This window comes from Scyliorhinus torazame, chromosome 9 (genome assembly GCF_047496885.1).
Source record: "Scyliorhinus torazame isolate Kashiwa2021f chromosome 9, sScyTor2.1, whole genome shotgun sequence".
Taxonomy (NCBI): Eukaryota; Metazoa; Chordata; class Chondrichthyes; order Carcharhiniformes; family Scyliorhinidae; genus Scyliorhinus; species Scyliorhinus torazame.
The window spans coordinates 51,299,233-51,319,574 of record NC_092715.1 but is presented as its reverse complement, the minus strand read 5'-3'; the positions used below and the strand labels follow the sequence as shown (position 1 = coordinate 51,319,574).

General features: G+C 44.5%; 1 protein-coding gene across 1 annotated transcript in view; it reads left to right on the top strand.

Annotated features, from left to right (window-relative positions):
- The window catches only part of acsl1a (acyl-CoA synthetase long chain family member 1a), a 197,002-nt gene extending 178,377 nt beyond the window's left edge, over positions 1 to 18,625 (top strand). Inside the window, 3 exon segments of the mRNA XM_072515880.1 lie at positions 1,156 to 1,257; positions 2,167 to 2,238; positions 17,926 to 18,625. Of these exon segments, the coding sequence (XP_072371981.1) occupies positions 1,156 to 1,257; positions 2,167 to 2,238; positions 17,926 to 18,066 (315 nt within the window). The 3' untranslated portion in view covers positions 18,067 to 18,625.
- The last annotated feature ends 1,717 nt before the right edge of the window (positions 18,626 to 20,342 follow it).

The following is a 20,342-nucleotide window of genomic DNA, read 5'->3' as shown; positions in this document are numbered from 1 at the left end:
GGGGGCCGAGCCCCAACCTTGAGGGGCTAGGCCCACTCCAGACTAATTTCTGCCCCGCCAGCTGGCGGAAAAGTCCTTTGGTGCCCCGCCAGCTGGCGCGGAAATGACATTGCCGGGTGGCGCATGCGCGGGAGCGTTAGTGGCCGCTCACTGCAGCCCCGTGCATGCGCTGTGGAGGGAGTCTCTTCCGCCTCCGCCATGGTAGAGACCGTGGCGAAGGCGGAAGGAAAAGAGTGCCCCCACGGCACAGGCCACCATGGGGGCACCCCCCGGGGTCAGATCGCCCCGCGCCCGACCCAGGACCCCGGAGCCCGCCCGCGCCGCCTTGTCCCGCCTGTAAGAGAGGTGGTTTAATCCACGCCTGCGGGACAGGCATCCTAGCAGCGGGACTTCGGCCCATCTGGGCCGGAGAATCGCGGGGGGGGGCGTCAACCGGCGCGCCGCGATTCCCGCCCCTGCCGAATCTCCGGTGCCGGAGAATTCGGCAACCGGCGGGGGCGGGATTCACGCCAGCCCCCGGTGATTCTCCGACCCAGTGGGGGGTCAGAGAATCTCGCCCCAGATTCAGTTCCCCAGCCTTTTATTCAGAAATTAAACTTGCACAGGCCGGGCTGAAAAGTGTTTTAATCGCCAGCCGTAGCCGACAGAACCGGCTGCTTCCTAGGTTTCCACAGAACTGAAACTCAGCTCTGCAAAATGGAGCTTTCTTGTGTTTTCAGAACATTCTGCAACTAGCCCCCCTGTTTAAGACCTGGATTTCATAAGAGCTAATTCGCTGCTAGCCAGGTCCATGAAAATGTCATCACGGGACTTGCCACATAGCACACTGCACCGAGGGGCGTGCCTGGGCTACTTCAGATAACATATTAGAACCAGGGGTGTTTTCAGTAATCGTCCAGATACGAAAAAAGTAGTCAGCAGAATTGAAGCAACCAGCAGACCAGAGGTTTTTTTTTAAAAAAAGGAAACAAAGGTCAGACAAGAACTTAAAAGAGGTTCCTTACAATACCCTTTATGAATTAACCCTGCACATCTCTATTTTCAAGCAAGGACAAAGACTTCCAATTATGACAAAGACTTGTATTATGTGGTATAATAATTGGCCTCAGTCTTGTCTCATGCCGAGTGCCATATTGATTTTATTTTCTATTACAGGCCTTCCTGGTGGGAATTATAATACCTGATCCTGAAGTGTTACCTATCTGGGCACAAAGGAGAAATATTGTTGGGTCATTTGAGGAATTGTGTAAAAACAAGGCAAGTCTTGTGCATTTAAAAAAAAATATGCAGGTTGAGTTAAACCTGAAGAGCAAATATTTGCATGCGGATGACTCTATTTCCAATGCCATGAATAGTTCTGATCAGTATGGAGGAGTATGCAGTATATGTTACAAATATTTATAGTTTTCTTTCTACCACTTGAATCGAGAGAGGAAAAGATCACTTGTATCGTCAAGGTGCCCCACATTACTTCCCAACCACTTAATTACTTTGGGAATAAGTTACTGTGATGTAGACATGTACAGCAGCCAATTTCCACATTGCAAGATCCCCCAGACAACAGGGAGATCGGTTTAATCTGCTTTGGTGGTGTAGGTCAGCCCAATAGTAGAACTTGTCTACTGCATGTCAAATAGAGTCCTGAGGTATTTTTATGTCAGCTTAAACGTGCGGACAGGGCCTCCATCTCGAAAGGCGGCCAGAAAATGCAACACTGGAGGGGTACCGAATATCCGCCTGGATGATCTGACCATGTGCAACTCTGGTTGTCTGATTGCAAATGTACAGTCACTGAGCCAAACTGAGGACTGGTTTTGGAAGACTTTTACTTAATGTTCCCTCGAAGCTGCATGGCTATGCAGTAACCTGCAAGTCCCCATGCAGGACACGCTCCAGCTGACTCCTTTAAATTATTGCGTGTGCGTGGACACACTCACAAATTAAAGGGGCCACACACTTAAAGAAATTACTCATGCACGCTAAAAAAATTGTAGGGAACATTGGTTCATTTTATAAATCATACACAAATCACTTCTGCTGTATTAGTTAGAAATGCCTTTTCCTATTGCCTAGTTATTGAATACTTGGGCTCATAATTCATAATGTTTTAGCAATTTCATTCACATTTCCAATGGAGAATTATTTGCACTTTTATTTTTCCTAAAGGTTTTAAAGTATGCTATTTTAGCAAATTTGACAGAAATTGGAAAGGAAGCTGGACTCAAGTCATTTGAACAAGTAAGCAAGTGATTGCTTTACTGGCTGTGTGCCACATCCTTTTCTGGCTATCCTCTCTCTTTTGTTTTCTTCCTTCCTTCCTTCCTTCAAACTAAGTGCTATGCTCCATCCGTTACTTATGTGCTACTTGCTGCTGAATCTGTTATGATTCTTCACGTCAACCAATTTGCATTGTTAATGCAAAGAAGAATATAGTTCTCATACATGCTGATGTTTTCATTAAAGCAAAACAAATTGCTTTAAAATCACACCTCCAGAATACACCAAAAAATAAAATTAGATCACAGCCAAGAATTCAATAAAAGCCTCTGGATAGAACATTAATCTAGACTGCAGCATTATGGGGCAGCGTTTCCCCTTTAACATAAGAACATAAGAACAAGGAGCAGGAGTAGGCCATCTGGCCTCTCGAGCCTGCTCCGCCATTCAATGAGATCATGGCTGATCTTTTGTGGACTCAGCTCCACTTTCCGGCCCGAACACCATAACCCTTAATCCCTTTATTCTTCAAAAAAATATCTATCTTTATCTGAAAAACATTTAATGAAGGAGCCTCTACTGCTTCACTGGGCAAGGAACTCCATAGATTAACAACCCTTTGGGTGAAGATGTTCCTCCTAAACTCAGTCTTAAATCTACTTCCCCTTATTTTGAGGCTATGTCCCCTAGTTCTGCTTTCACCCGCCAGTGGAAACAACCTGCTCGCATCTAACCTATCTATTCCCTTCATAATTTTATGTTTCTATAAGATCCCCCCTCATCCTTCTAAATTCCAACGAGTACAGTCCCAGTCTACTCAACCTCTCCTCGTAATCCAATCCCTTCAGCTCTGGGATTAACCTAGTGAATCTCCTCTGCACACCCTCCAGTGCCAGTACGTCCTTTCTCAAGTAAGGAGACCAAAACTGAACACAATACTCCAGGTGTGGCCTCGCTACCACCTTATACAATTGTAGCATAACCTCCCTAGTCTTAAACTCCATCCCTCTAGCAATGAAGGACAAAATTCCATTTGCCGCCTTAATCACCTATTGCACCTGTAAACCAACTTTTTGCGACTCAAGCACTAGCACACCCAGGTCTCTCTGCACAGCAGCATGTTTTAATATTTTATCATTTAAATAATAATCCCTTTTGCTGTTATTCCTAGCAAAATGGATAACCTTGCATTTGTCAACATTGTATTCCATCTGCCAGACCCTAGCCCATTCACCTAACCTATCCAAATCCCTCTACAGACTTCCAGTATCCTCTGCACTTTTTGCTTTACCACTCATCTTAGTGTCATCTGCAAATTTGGACACATTGCCCTTGGTCCCCAACTCCAAATCATCCATGTAAATTATGAACAATTGTGGGCCCAACACTGATCCCTGAGGGACACCACTAGCCACTGATTGCCAACCAGAGAAACACCCATTAATCCCCACTCTTTGCTTTCTATTAATTAACCAATCCTCTATCCATGCTACTACTTTCCCCTTAATGCCATGCATCTTTATCTTATGCAGCAACCTATTGTGTGGCACCTTGTCAAAGGCTTTCTGAAAATCCAGATATACCACATCCATTGGCTCCCCGTTATCTACCACACTGGTAATGTCCTCAAAACATTTCACTAAATTAGTTATGCACGACCTGCCCTTTATGAACCCATGCTGCGTCTGCCCAATGGGACAATTTCCATCCAGATGCCTCGCTATTTCTTCCTTGATGCTAGATTCCAGCATCTTCCCGGCTACTGAAGTTAAGCTCACTGGCCTATAATTACCCGCTTTCTGCCTACTTCCTTTTTTAAACAGTGGTGTCACGTTTGCTAATTTCCAATCTGCCGGGACCACCCCAGAGTCTAGTGAATTTTGGTAAATTATCACTAGTGCATTTGCAATTTCCCTAGCCATCTCTTTTTTAGCACTCTGGGATGCATTCCATCAGGGCCAGGAGACTTGTCTACCTTTAGCCCCATTAGTTTGCCCATTACTACCTCCTTAGTGATAACAATCCTCTCAAGGTCCTCACCTGTCATAGCCTCATTTCTATCAGTCACTGGCATGTTATTTGTGTCTTCCACTGTGAAGACCGACCCAAAAAACCTGTTCAGTTCCTCAGCCATTTCCTCATCTCCCATTATTAAATCTCCCTTCTCATCCTCTAAAGGACCAATATTTACCTTAGCCACTCTTTTTTGTTTTATATATTTGTAGAAACTTTTACTATCTGTTTTTATATTCTGAGCAAGTTTACTCTCATAATCTATCTTACTCTTCTTTATAGCATTTTTAGTCGCTTTCTGTTGCCCCCTAAATATTTCTCAGTCCTTTCGTCTCCCACAAATCTTTGCCACTTTGCATGCTTTTTCCTTCAATTTGATACTCTCCCTTATTTCCTTAGATATCCACGGTCGATTTTCCCTCTTTCTACCGTCCTTCCTTTTTGTTGGTATAAACCTTTGCTGAGCACTGTGAAAAATCGCTTGGAAGGTTCTCCACTGTTCCTCAACTGTTTCACCATAAAGTCATTGCTCCAAGTCTACCTTGGCTAGTTCTTCTCTCATCCCATTGTAATCTCCCTTGTTTAAGCACAAAACACTAGTGTTTGATTTCACCTTGTCACCCTCCATCTGTATTTTAAATTCCACCATACTGTGATCGCTCCTTCTGAGAGGATCCCTAACTATGAGATCATGAATCAATCCTGTCTCATTACACTGGACCAGATCTAGGACCGCTTGTTCCCTCGTAGGTTCCATTAAATATTGTTCTAGGAAACTATCGCGGATACATTCTATGAACTCCTCCTCAAGGCTGCCTTGACTGACCTGGTTAAACCAATCGACATATAGATTAAAATCCCCCATGATAACTGCTGTACCATTTCTACATGCATCCGTTATTTCTTTGTTTATTGCCTGCCCCACCATAATGTTACTATTTGGTGGCCTATAGACTACTCATATCAGTTACTTTTTCGCCTTACTATTCCTGATTTCCACCCAAATGGATTCAACCTTATCCTCCATAGCACCGATGTCATCCCTTACTATTGCCCGGATGTCATCCTTAAATAACAGAGCTACACCAACTCCCTTACCATCCACTCAGTCCTTCCGAATAGTTTGATACCCTCGGATATTGAACTCCCAGTCGTGACCATCCTTTAACCATGTTTCAGTAATGGCCACTAAATCATAGTCATTCACAATGATTTGCGCCATCAACTCATTTACCTTATTCCGAATACTACGAGCATTCAGGTAAAGTACACTTATGTTGGCTTTTTTACCTCTGTTTTGAATCTTAACACCTCGATCAGTAAACCTCTCCTAAGTTATATTTCCTTTTAACTTTTCTCCTAATTTTCCTTGTCGTTGAACCCATATCTTCCATGTAATAACCTGCCGCGTTGCTTACCATTAATGTTTTTACTTCCTGTTTTATTCCTTTTAGTATTACGGGGCCTATTCTCTGAGCTCCCCTCAGTCACTGTACATTGTACTGTCGTCGTTTCTGATTTTTAACTATGGCTTCTCTGCCTTACTTTCCCCCTTACTGCCTTTTGTTTCTGTCCCTGTTTTACTACCTTCCAACTTCCTGCATCGGTTCCCATCCCCCTGTCACATTAGTTTAAACCCTCCCCAACAGCTCTAGCAAACCCCCTTTGGGTCAGGATCTCGACCCTGTGAGATGAGGTGGGGAGGTGGGGGGCTTTGGGAAAATGGTGCTGACAAGCTGGCACTTCAGCTTGCCGGCCTGCCTGCCTCAGTTTCCGCCTCCGTATCAGGACAAAAATTAGGTCCACGGTGAATGAAGCAGTTAGAGTACATCTTCTATTGCATGAAATTTCAAGACTTCTAACAACTGTTTTGGGCATCACATTCTACTTCAGCTGGTCTTTCCTGGGAAAACCGAAAACGAGCACTGACACACTAACAGCAATAGTCAGTAGAATTTCAGCTTCCTCTTAGAAGATACATTGAAAGCATATGTGACATACCAGTTAGGGGAGGCACTGGCATAGTGGTATTCTCACTGGACTAGTAATCCAGAGACCCATGCTCTGGAGACCCGGGTTCGAATCCCACCATGGCAGATGGTGAAAATTGAATTCAATAACAATCTGAAATTCCAAGTCTAATGATGACCATGAAACCATTGTCGTAAAAACCCATCTGGCTCGCTAATGCCTTTTAGAGAAGGAAATCTGTTGTCATTACCTGGTCTGGCCTACATGTGATCCCAGATGCACAGCAATGTGGTTGATTCTAAAATGCTGACAGGCATGGGCAATAACTGCTGGGCAAGCTAGCAATGGCTACATCCCATGAACAAATAAAAAAGAAGTACCTGTACTGTAGCAAATAAATTAAAGCGTGTGTTTTTGCCAGATGCATTTGGACATTTCTGAAGTAATGAAAACTATTCATTTTTTTCCCCAGTAGGGTCCCAACCTTTCCAGTTCTTCCAGATACTTGATTTGGGGAATTTTGTGTGCCCTTCACAACATTTTGGGGACTACTGTAATCGTATAGGCAGAACTCCACACCTACAGCATGCTTCTGATAGTGGTGTGTGCTGTAATACAAAGGAGCAGGTCGTTCAGAAACAACATTTGAGTTGGAGTGTTAAGCACTGAAGGAGGCTATTCAGCCCATTGTCATAGAGTCTTAGAAGTCCACAGCATAGAAAAGGCCCTTCAGCCCACTGTGTCTGCACCAGTCAAAAATAACCACGTCACTATTCTACTCTCATTTTCTAGCACTTGGCCCTTGTATGCCTTGGCATTACAAATGCACATTCTAAATGCTTCTTAAATGTTATGACGGTCTCTGCCTCCATAGTTCCAGCCTCTTGCCATCCATGCCTGAAAATGTTTCCCCTCAAATCCCCTCTAAACCTCCTGCCCCTTACCTTAAGTCTATGCCCCTGGTCATTGATCCCTACACCCGGGGGAAACGTTTCTTCCTGTCTTCTCTATCTGTGCCCCCCATAATTTTATACATCTCAATCATGTCCGTCCCCCCCCCTCAGTCTCCTCTGCTCCAAGGAAAACAACCCCAGTCTATCCAATCTCTCTTCATAACTAAAACTCTCCAGCCCAGGCAACATCCTGGTAAATCTCCTTTCCAGTGTTATCACATCCTTGTGTTTGTGTGGCTCTCCGAATCTGAATGAGCAATGTATCTAGTGCAATTCCCCCTCCTCTTTCTGTAACCCCCACATTCTTCCTTTTCAGTTAATAAACCAGTTCCTTCTTGAACGCCTCGATTGACCCTGCCTCCACCAAACTCTCAGGCAGCGCAGTCCTGATCTTAACCATTCACAGCAGGAAAACGTTTCTCCATGTCTCCATTGCTTCTTTGGACAATTACCTTAAATCTGTGCCCCCTCAGTTTTGATTCTCCCACCAATGGGAACAGTTTCTCCTTATCTATTCTGTCCAGAGCCAACGTGATTTTGAAAACCTTCATTAAATCTCCTCTCGCCCTTCTCTATGTGACAGGGGCCCAACCCCTCCAACCTATCCTCAAGCCTGGAATTATTCTCATGTATCCTTTCTGCACCCTCTCCAATACCTTCACATATTTCCTAAAGTGTGGCACCCTGAACTGGATGCAATAGTCGAGTTGAGGTCAAACCAGTGTTTATACAAGTTTAGCTCTTGTATACCACTCTCCAATTAATAAAGCCTAGGATACTGTGTGCTTTATTAATCGCGATCTCAACTTGACATGCCACCTTCAAAGACTTGTACAGATATAGACTAGGTCCTTCAGCTCCTGCACCCTATTCAGACTGGGATAGACAGGGGGGTAGATCATTAGCAAAGAGGAGAAATATATGCCCATGGAAAGAAGGGGGGGATGAGGATTTTATGGCGATTGACCAAGTGGAGAAGGGAGAAGAAAGATGGAGACAAAAGTGAGTAGAAACTGGGAGTGTACTTTTGTAGAAAGGAAGTGGAGTGTCAACATGAATTTGAGGGTAGGAAGATATTCTGCCATGGTTTGGGTTGGGGGAAGAGAAGAGTTCCAGATTGAATTGGCTGAGAGGCCCAATATTAAATCGGGGGATTGGAGAAGAAAAATCTGCCTTTTAATAAGATGGGTGAATAAGATGGGTAAAGTGTCTCTAGAAACCGGGTCCAGAGGGCAATGTCTCTGAACTAGTGTGAGATTTTAAAGATTGAATGTTGAGTCACTGTCGGGGAATGAATGCCCTGCTGAAAAGATAATGCTATAGTTTGTCTGCCTTTGAATTGAAGATAGAAAATTTATCAGCAGTAACTGTAGTCTTGGTCAACGATAGAAAGAGCTTTTACAAATATAGGAATAAAGTGTTGAAGATTCTGCCTCCAAAGCTGGAGCAGTGGTTACAGGATAGTGTAGGGCTGGAGGTTGTTGTGTGGGGAGAGGATCAAGTCTGTGGAGGGACTTGTAAATGAAAACAGAAAATGCTGGATAAAGCCAGCTCACCTGGCAGCCACCTCACCTGGATAAAGCCAGCTCACCTGGCAGCCACCTCACCTGGATAAAGCCAGCTCACCTGGCAGCCACCTCACCTGGATAAAGCCAGCTCACCTGGCAGCCACCTCACCTGGATAAAGCCAGCTCACCTGGCAGCCACCTCACCTGGATAAAGCCAGCTCACCTGGCAGCCACCTCACCTGGATAAAGCCAGCTCACCTGGCAGCCACCTCACCTGGATAAAGCCAGCTCACCTGGCAGCCACCTCACCTGGATAAAGCCAGCTCACCTGGCAGCCACTTCACCTGGATAAAGCCAGCTCACCTGGCAGCCACCTCACCTGGATAAAGCCAGCTCACCTGGCAGCCACCTCACCTGGATAAAGCCAGCTCACCTGGCAGCCTGCTGGGTTTAACCAGCATTTTCTGTTTTTATTTCAGTTCTCCAGCATCCGCAGTTTTTTGCTTTTATTTGAGGGAGTCGTAAACGCATCCAGGAAATATTGATTTTCATTATATTTGGATGCACGAATTAGTGGAAACTGACCCAAGACTATGGTGTGCACTCAGAGTACGACAGGGAGTATGCTGATAGGTTGCAGGCAGTTGAGTCTTTTCTTCAAGGCTAGGCTGTAATTGAAATCCAGGCTAATCCGGAAGTCAGGGAAGAATTAGCTGTGAAGGCTGACGTTGCAGCACAATATCCGATACTCTTGGAGGAACAGCACTTCAATAAGTCAGGTAAAAAGCTGCAAAACTACCAAATGAAGATATTGTAATTGCTAGCTGTGTTAATTATAATTTTTCTGGGGTTTATTTTAGCTGCACCTTTCTCTATTTTGGCCCGTTGTACTAGTGCTTGATCATAGTTATTTTGCCATTGCAACAAGTTACCGCTCAAATAATCATCAGCAATGGCAAATATTTTGATTCATTTAATTGCCAGACATATAGATTACATTTTTTCATGACCATCTTCGTTTTCCACCTTGACACTTTACCCTCAGAAGGCAAGAGGGGGCACAGATTTAAGGTAATTGTCCAAAGAAGCAACGGAAACAATGGAGACACTTTTCCCTCTGGCGAACTGCGCACATCCCTCTGGTGAACCGGGCACATCCCTCTGGCTAACCATGTGACTTCTGTGTTAACTGCGAGGCCAGTAGTCCATACATAAATGGTTCTCTTTCTTTGCAACATACAGAGCACTTATCTGTGCCCATGTGTCATTGTGCTTGAGTTGACATCCTTTAGCTATAAATTGTGGTTTCCGCTACTAAGTTTCCTTCCATTTCTTACAAAATCTGCACACACTCCAGTTACTTTTTGTCCACTGTGCAATTTATAACTGGTTCGGAGCTTTTGGATTGGCCACATAATTGTGAATTCCTTTTAGTTCACTATACCAATGCACAAAATAGTCCCTGTTGCTGTAGTTCAGTCACTTAAGAAGGAATTTGCAGGGCAGCACAGTGGCGCAGTGGGTTAGCCCTGCAGCCTTACGGCGCCGAGGTCCCAGGTTCGATCCTGGCTCTGGGTCACTGTCTGTGTGGAGTTTGCACATTCTCCCCGTGTTTGCGTGGGTTTCGCCCCCCCACAACCCAAAAGATGTGCAGGATAGGTGGATTGGCCAGGCTAAATTGCCCCTTAATTGGAAAAAATTAATTGGGTACTCTAAATTTAAAAAAAAAAGAAGGAATTTGCGGGCAGCACGGTAGCATTGTGGATAGCACAATTGCTTCACAGCTCCAGGGTCCCAGGTTCGATTCCGGCTTGGGTCACTGTCTGTGTGGAGTCTGCACATCCTCCCCATGTGTGCGTGGGTTTCCTCCGGGTGCTCTGGTTTCCTCCCACAGTCCAAAGTTGTGCAGGTTAAGTGGATTGGCCATGCTAAATTGCCCTTAGTGTTGGGAGGGGTTACTGGGTTATGGGGATAGGGTGCTCTTTCCAAGAGCCGGTGCAGACTCGATGGGCTGAATGGCCTCCTTCTGCACTGTAAATTCTATGATAATCTATGAAACTAAAATGTTATTCCGACTAGATAAGGACACACCCAAAAAAAAGAAGGAATTTGCAATTAGTGTCTTTCATTGGCCAAGCTAAATTGCCCTTAGTGTCCAAAGAGGTTGGGTGGGAACCACAGATTTGAGCCAGGGAAGTGGGGATGGAAATTTTCAGAAATAGGAGGAGAAGGGGATTAAGACACTAAAAGATTTGTTTCTTAGGGGTCAGTTTGCAGGATTGAAGGAGCTGGAAGGGAAGTATGGGCTGGAGGAGGAGGAAATGTTTAGATACATGCAGGTTCGAGATTTTGCCACAAAGGTTCACACAGAGTTTCCCGGTGGAGCCGGCCTCCACATTGCTGGAGGAGGTGCTGACGACAGGGGGACTGGAGAAGGGGCTAGTGTCGGCTGTTTACGGAGCTATTTTGGAAGAGGAGAAGGCACCACGGGAAGGGATCAAAGCAAAGTGGGAGGAAGAGTTGGGAGAGGATATGGAGGAGGGGTTCTGGTGTGAGATGCTCCGGAGAGTGAACGCCTCCACCCCGTGCACGAAGTTGGGGCTGATACAGCTGAAGGTGGTATACAGAGCACACCTCATGAGGGCGAGGATGAGCCGATTCTTTGAAGGAGTAGAAGATGTGTGTGAACGTTGCAGGGGGCGGGCCCCGCTAATCACGTTCTTTTTTTTGGTCCTGTCTAAAGCTGGAGGATTACTGGAAGGAGGTTTTTAGGGTAATTTCTAAAGTGGTGCACGTGAAACTGGACCCGGGCCCCCTGGGAGGCCATAGCCGGGGTTTCGGACCAGCCAGGGTTGGAAACGGGTGCGGAGACAGATGTTGTAGCCTTCGCCTCGTTGATCGCCCGAAGGCGGATCCTGATGGGTTGGAGAGCAGCCTCTCCACCCTGTGCCCTGGCGTGGTGGGGGGAACCTGTTGGAATTCTTGACTCTTGAGAAGGTTAAGTTTGAACTGAGGGGAAGGATAGAGGGGTTCTACAATTCATGGGCATTATTCATTATGCACTTTCAAGAACTGGATAACATTGATCATTAGTTGGGGGGGGCGTTGGGGGGAGGGGGGCTGTGTGTCAATGGTGACTATAGGTGATTCCTGACTCCTTTTGAAATGAAATGAAAATCGCTTATTGCCACAAGTAGACTTCAAATGAAGTTACTGTGAAAAGCCCCTAGTCGCCACATTCGAGGCTGGTACGGCTGTTGTCATTGTATGTGAACATGCAGGCTAATGTTTGGGGTTTGGTGGGAGGATGGGATCGTTGTTATTGATATGGGAATTGACATATTTGTTACTGATTATTGTTTATTGTTTATTGTCTAACTTGATAGAGTTTTTCGAGGAGGTCACTAAGATGATTGATGCAGGTAGGGCAGTAGATGTTGTCTATATGGACTTCAGTAAGGCTTTTGACAAGGTCCCTCATGGTAGACTAGTACAAAAGGTGAAGTCACACGGGATCAGGGGTGAACTGGCAAGGTGGATACAGAACTGGCTAGGCCATAGAAGGCAGAGGGTAGCAATGGAGGGATGCTTTTCTAATTGGAGGGCTGTGACCAGTGGTGTTCCACAGGGATCAGTGTTGGGACCTTTGCTGTTTGTAGTATAGATAAATGATTTGGAGGAAAATGTAACTGGTCTGATTAGTAAGTTTGCAGACGACACAAAGGTTGGTGGAATTGCGGATAGCGATGAGGACTGTCAGAGGATACAGCAGGATTTAGATTGTCTGGAGACTTGGGCGGAGAGATGGCAGATGGAGTTTAATCTGGACAAATGTGAGGTAATGCATTTTGGAAGGTCTAATGCAGGTAGGGAATATACAGTGAATGGTAGAACCCTCAAGAGTATTGAAAGTCAAAGAGATCTAGGAGTACAGGTCCACAGGTCATTGAAAGGGGCAACACAGGTGGAGAAGGTAGTCAAGAAGGCATACGACATGCTTGCCTTCATTGGCCGGGGCATTGAGTATAAGAATTGGCAAGTCATGTTGCAGCTGTATAGAACCTTAGTTAGGCCACACTTGGAGTATAGTGTTCAATTCTGGTCGCCACACTACCAGAAGGATGTGGAGGCTTTAGAGAGGGTGCAGAAGAGATTTACCAGAATGTTGCCTGGTATGGAGGGCATAAGCTATGAGGAGCGATTGAATAAACTCGGTTTGTTCTCACTGGAACGAAGGAGGTTGAGGGGCGACCTGATAGAGGTATACAAAATTATGAGGGGCATAGACAGAGTGGATAGTCAGAGGCTTTTCCCCAGGGTAGAGGGGTCAATTACTAGGGGGCATAGGTTTAAGGTGAGAGGGGCAAGGTTTAGAGTAGATGTACGAGGCAAGTTTTTTACGCAGAGGGTAGTGGGTGCCTGGAACTCACTACCGGAGGAGGTAGTGGAAGCAGGGACGATAGGGACATTTAAGGGGCATCTTGACAAATATATGAATAGGATGGGAATAGAAGGATACGGACCCAGGAAGTGTAGAAGATTGTAGTTTAGTCGGGCAGTATGGTCGGCACGGGCTTGGAGGGCCGAAGGGCCTGTTCCTGTGCTGTACATTTCTTTGTTCTTTGTTTGTGGGTTGGAATTTGGGAGAAAATGTGAAAAAGGAGAATAAAAATATTTTTTTAAAAAGCTTGGGTGGGGTTACTGGGTTATAAGGATAGGGTGGAGGTGTGTGCTTGGGTAGGGTGCTCTTTCCAAGGGCCAGTACAGACTCAATGGGCCGAATGGCTTCCTTCTGCACTGTAAACTCTATGATTCATGTTTGCAGATATCCCAAATCAATTTGTATCCACTGAAGTACAATCTGTAGGTGGATGTGGCAATAATGTTTAGAGTCACATAGAAATATAGAAAATAGGAACAGGATTGGTCATTTGGCCCTTCGTGCCTGCTCCGCCATTCATAGAAACATAGAAAATAGGTGCAGGAGTAGGCCATTCAGCCCTTCGAGCCTGCACCTCCATTCAATATGATCATGCAAATTCAGTATCCCACTCCCGCTTTCTCACCATACCCCTTGATCCCTTTAGCCGCAAGGGCAACGTCCAGCTCCCTCTTGAATATATCCAATGAACTGGCCCCAACAGCTTTCTGTGGTAGAGAATTCCATAAGTTCACAACTTTCTGAGAGAAGAAGTTCTTCCTCATCTCAGTCCTGAATGGGTTACCCCTTATCCTTCGGATGTGACCCCTAGTTCTGGACATAGGAAACATTCTTCCCGAATCTAGCCTGTCCAGTTGTAGAATAATAGAATCTACGGTGCCGAAGGAGGCCATTCGGCCCATCGAGTCTGCAATGTAACATGGCCAATCCACCTACCCTGCACATCTTTGGGTTGTGGGGCTTGAGGCCCACGAAGACACGGGGAAAATGTGCAGACTCCATACAGACAGTGACCCAAGCCAGGAATCGAACCTGGGGCCCTGGAGTTGTGAAGCAACAGTGCTACCATGCCGCCCATCAGGATTTTATATGTTTCTATGAGATCCCCTCTCATTCTTCTAAACTCCAGTGAATACAAGCCCAGTCGATCAGTCTTTCTTCATGTCAGTCCTGCCATCCCGGAAATTAGTCTGGTGAGCCTTCACTGGACACCCTCAATAGCAAGAATGTCCTTCCTCAAACCAGGAGACCAAAACTGCACACAATACTCAAAGTGGGAACTCCCGAAGGCCCTGTATAACTGCAACAAGACGTCCCTACTCCTATACACAAATCCTCTCACTATGAAGGCCAGCATGCCATTAGCGTTCCTCGCCGCTTGCCAACCTGCATGCCAACCTTCAGCGACTGTTCCACTGTGACACCCAGGTCTCATTGCACTTCCCCTCTGCTGTCATTCAGATAATAATCTGCCTTCTTGTTATTACCATCAAAGTGGATAACCTCACATTTACCCACATTATATTGCATTTGGCAAGTATTTGCCCACTCCGCCAGCCTGTCCAAGTTACTCTGCAGCCTCTTTGCATCCCCTTCACAGCACACACTGCCACCTAGTTTAGTGTCGTCTGCACATTTGGAGATATTGCATGCAATTGGATTGGATTTGTTTATTGTCACGTGTACCGAGGTACAGTGAAAAGTAATGTTCTGCGTACAGTTCAGACAGATCATTCCATACATGAAAAGAAAATACATAGGGCAAATATAAAATACACAATGTAAATAGATAGACACAGGCATTGGGTGAAGCATACAGGAGTGTAGTACTACTCAGTAGAGAAGACGTGTGAAGAGATCAGAGCAGTCCATAAGAGGGTCGTTTAGGAGTAACAGCGGGGAAGAAGCTGTTTTTGAATCTGTTTGTGTGTGTTCTTCTCGGACTTTTGTATATCCTCCCTGATGGAAAAAGTTGGAAGAGTAAATAAGCCGGGTGGGAGGGGTCTTTGATTATGCTGCCTGCTTTCACAAGGCAGCGAGAGGTGTAGACAGAATCAATGGATGGGAGGCGGGTTTGTGTGATGGATTGGGTGGTGTTCACGATTCTCTGTAGTTTCTTACTGTCTTGGGCCGAGTAGTTGCCATACCAGGCTGTGATGCAGCCAGACTTTCTATGGTGCATCTGTAGAAATTGGTAAGAGTCAATGTGGATGTGCCGAATTTCCTTAGTTTCCGAAGAAAATATAGGCGCAGTTGTGCTTTCTTTGTCATAGAGTCAACATGGGTGGACCAGGACAAATTGTTGGTGATGTGCACACCAAGGAATTTGAAGCTGTCAACCATCTCCACCTCAGCCCCATTGATGCAGACAGGCATGTGTATGATACTTTGCTTCCTGAAGTCAATGACCAGCTCTTTAGTTTTGCTGACATTGAGGGAGAGATTGTTGTTGTTACACCACTCCACTAGGTTCTCCATTTCCCTCCTGTATTCTGACTCATCGTCGTTCAAAATCCAACCCACTACGGTCATGTCATCACCAAACTTGAAGATTGAGTTGGAACAGTTCCTCTGTCCAATCATGAACGTATATTGTGAACAGCTGGGGGCCCTGCACTGAACCTTGCGGTACCCACTAGTCACTGCCTGCTACTCTGAAAAGGATCCATTTATTCCCACTCTCTGCTTCCTTTCTGCCAACCAGTTCTCTATCCACATCAATACATTACCTCCAATACCATGAGCTTTAATTTTGCTTACTGACGTCTTGTGTGGGACCATGTCAAAAGCCTTTTATGGTCCAGATACACAACATCCATGGTTCACCCTTGTCCACTCTACTGGTCACATCCTCAAAACATTCCTTAAGATTTGTCAAGCATGATTTCCCTTTAGTGAATCTATGCTGACTTGGACCGAACCTGTCCCTGCTTTCCAAATGCTCAGTTATTTCATCTGTAATAATTGACTCCAGCATTTTCCCCACCACTGATGTCATGCTAACCAGTCTATAATTCCCCATTTTCTCCCTCCCTCCTTTTTTAAAAAGTTGGGTTACATTAGTTACCCACCAATCTATTGGAATTCTTCCAGAGTCTAGAAAATGCTGGAAAATATACCAATGTGTCTACATGTCTGCTAACGTCCTGCGTTTTGTGCACAATTATTATTATTAAGTCCCCCCAAATCTCTTTGTGTTGCATATTTCTACAGTATTTCTCCATTTAAATAATATTCTGTTCTTTTGCTCTCCCTTCCAAAATGTCAACTTCACATTATCCACATTATGCTCCATTTGCCAACTTTTTGCCCACTTAACCTATCAATATCTCTTTGCAAACTGTTTGTAACCCTCGCGCAACTTGGCTTTTCACCTATATTTGTGTTGACTGCTAATTTAGTTCCCTCATCTAAATCAATAATATATAATGTGACCAGCTGGTGTCCTAACACTGATCCCTGCAGTACCCCACTAATCACAGTTTGCCATTTGGAAAAACACCTGTTTATTTCTACTCTCTATTTCCTGTCTGCTAACCAGTTTTCTATTAATCTCAACACATTACCTCTAATCCCATGTGCTTTACTTTTACATACTAATCTCTTATGTGGGTATTTGTCGAAAGTCTTCTGAAAGTCCAAATAAACCACATCCACTGGCTCCCCTTCGCCAACTTTACTCGTTATATCCTCTCATAATTCCAGTTAATTTGGTCAAGCATGATTTTCCTTTTATAAATCCATGCTGACTCTGTTCGATCCTGCCACTGTCTCTAAGCGCTCTGCTATTAAATCGTTTATAATGGACTCTAGCATTTTCCCCACTACTGATGTCAGGCTGACTGGTCTATAATTCCTTATTTTCTCTCTACCTCCCATTTTAAACAGTGGGGTTACGTTAGCTACCCTCAGATTTGTAGAAACCTTTTATAGAATCTACGAAGATGACCAGCAATGCATCCACTATTTCTAGGGCCACTTCCTTAAATACTCTGGGGTGTAGATTATCAGGCCCTGGGGATTTATTGGCCTTCAATCCCATCAATTTCCCAACACCATTTCCCTTTAATATTGATTTTCTTCAGTTCCTCCCTCTCACTAAATCCTGTCCCCCCCCCGCCCCTCACCAACATTTTTGATGCGTTATTTGTGTCTTCCTTTGTGAAAACAGAACCAAGTATGTATTTAATTGGTCAGCCACTGCTCGTTCCCCATTACAAATTGCCCTTTTCTGACTGTAAGGGACCTACATTTGTCTTCATCGATCTTTTTCTCTGCACATATCCATAGAAACGTACAGCCAGTTTTTATGTTCCCTGAAAGCTTATTCTCGTACTCTGTTTTCCCCTTCATAATCAATCCCTTTGTCCTCCTTTGTTGAATTCTAAACTGCTCCCAATCCACATGTTTCCCTGGCCAATTTGTAATGCCTCTTCCTTGGCTCTAATACTATCCCCTGATTTCCCTTGCAAGCCCTTTCCTGTTTTATTTTTGTGCCAGACATGATGGTTATGACCAGCTTTCTTGAATTTCGATTGTCTGTGGTGGAGGGAGTTCAGGACTTTGACCCAGCCGTGATGGAAGAACACCAATATTTGTCCAATTCAGGATGGTCTGTGACTTTGATGGTGTTGGTCTTCCTGTATGCCTGCAGCCCTTGTCCTGCACTAATAATCGTGGGACATGATTTCAGATCCCGCTGTGACAGTTGGGGGAATTAATCCCATCTGGATCATTGATGTCCTTTTGGGGGTCATCTGCGTTTAATCGAGCCAAAAGGTGACGCACTTGTTTGATAATGGACTCTTTTCATTTTGAATAGGTGAAGGATATCTATCTCCATCCTGAGATGCTAACTGTTCAAAATGGCCTTCTGACTCCAACATTCAAGGCAAAGAGGGCAGAACTGAAAAAATACTTTAGTTCACAAATTGCTGAACTTTACAAAAACAACACTGTATAAACAAACGCACATTTATTTGAAGCAAATTTAATTCATGGCCTTGATCATTTGATAATGATAAACTGTTAACAGATGCTTTGCAATGATCTCCAACAAGAGTATATAAAATATATATTCATATTTTGTACAACAAGCCTTATGAGCCAAAAATATCATCGCAGATCACAGTTTAAATATATGGATTTCCAGAATGCCTTATATTTGAAATATTCGTCTCCATCATGGGGGAATGATATAGCAAACTTGAAATGATATGGAAGCACAAATTTTGAGTTGCACTTGAGTGAAAGGATGTACAGTTGTCTCAAATGCACTATTGAGTAACATTCTTTTTATATCAATGTACACAGCAACTGTTGCACAAATGTTTAAAGATGAAATGAAGATTAACACTGAAAGCTTTAACAATATTACATATTTAATTTATATTGTCTCCCTAAGGTTTAATATTTGAAGTATAAGGAAAGAAGGCTTGGCAATGTAAATGTTTTTGTACACAGAACCAAAGGAGAATTTGCAAAATTGTCAGTAAAATTAAAATAAAAGTATGTTTTGTGTATCTTGGTTCATCATTGCAGTAAATTCTGTCCATTGATCACAAAAGAACAGCCCCACAGTGCTGAAAAGAGAAGGACAATAGTCACCTTGTGAAGTATATTAAATGGCCCTTTTCACTGCAGGCTGAATGGCACTGTATCGCTGAGCCAGCAACGAGCAGTTTCAGCAGCACATTGTCGTTGATATCTTCTGCACTCCGACCATCTTTGCAGTCTTTAAGTGGAATAATTACAAAAGAAATATCTGTAATTCACAACTCTAGAAGTCGTTATTTAATCTGGTTGGGAACATGCAGCATATTGTGCTGCGCTGGTACACCCTGACGTTTGAGGATCAAATAATACTAACTGTAACTTGCGAACTGCGAAAAGCCCATCATTCACGAGAGCATTTAACATTTCCTGCAGGGGGGGGGGGGGGGGGGGGGGAGGTCTGCAGATCCTATTCCGATAAACTGGGAGATCCTGCATTAGCAAATGCAGATTATTATTCATGTGGTCCTGTGCCTCCAAATGTGTGTGTAAATTATGCCCAGGTGCTCTGAAGTCAACTAACTGATGCTCATTTAAATATTTTGTCCACCCACCTTGGTATCCTGGGGCTCATTGATTTTTGTAAATGAAAGGAAGTTTTTATGCTTTCCACAAAATTATTTTATATAAGGGAACAAATGGTATTTATAGGATTGCTACGTGATGAACATGAGTTGTTCATGGACCTTGGTGACTTAGAATTGTCTTGTTCAATCATCGATTACTATATAGTAACTCTATCGATAATAAAAGTTTTGCATTTGGTCCACACTTTGTATATAAAGCTTTAATGCTGTATTTTTTTTGTCACTAACCACACGCTCTCTATTGTGCAGCAAGCCTGTTTACACCAAGATGCAGTGCAATGCTGGTTCAGTGTTCCTCATTGTGTCAGTGTTGGACAAATGTTGCTCTGTGTCTCCCAGCCACAAATGAAAATCCTCCCCTTGCTGCCTTTTTCCCCTGTTGTTGCCGCTGTTCCTAAATGCTGCATGCCTGCCCAAGCTGCTGAGATTTTGAATCACGGACTGTCTGTTGATGTTCTGGAATTGGGCCTTAAGGTTTAGAAATAATCACGGACTGTCTATTGATGCTCTTGATGCGACCATCAATTCACTGAGAGACACGTTGAGAAGTAAACCGTGGTTTTAATCAGTTTACAACTGAGCCCGCCTGTGACCAGTACAACAATGAATGCGGCCCCGCAGGTCAGCTGCCTTTATACTTCCTGTAAAGGGTGGAGCCATGGGCGAGCCCGTACATGCCGCGACATATCCCCCTGTGGGTGAAGCCATACAATGGCCCACAGGTGGAGCCCACAGGGTTAAAGACATAACGTAACATGATACAGCAGTAACATGATATCACAGTGCACTGGTGAATTAACAGTAGTTCCATTCACCACATTCACCCCGTTAAAAATGAAGTCCGGCAGGGGTGACGGGTTTACAAATTCAGTCGGTCTGGTGTTCCTAGAGTTCCTGGAGCAGGCCACAGGCTGCAGGGTTGCTGGGAGAGGTGAGTGCATATTTAAAAGAGACTTCAGTTCCTGGAGCAGGCCACACGCTGCAGGGTTGCTGGGAGAGGTGAGTGCATATTTAAAAGAGACTTCAGTTCCTGGAGCAGGCCACAGGCTGCAGGGCTGCTGGGAGAGGTGAGTGCATATTTAAAAGAGACTTCAGTTCC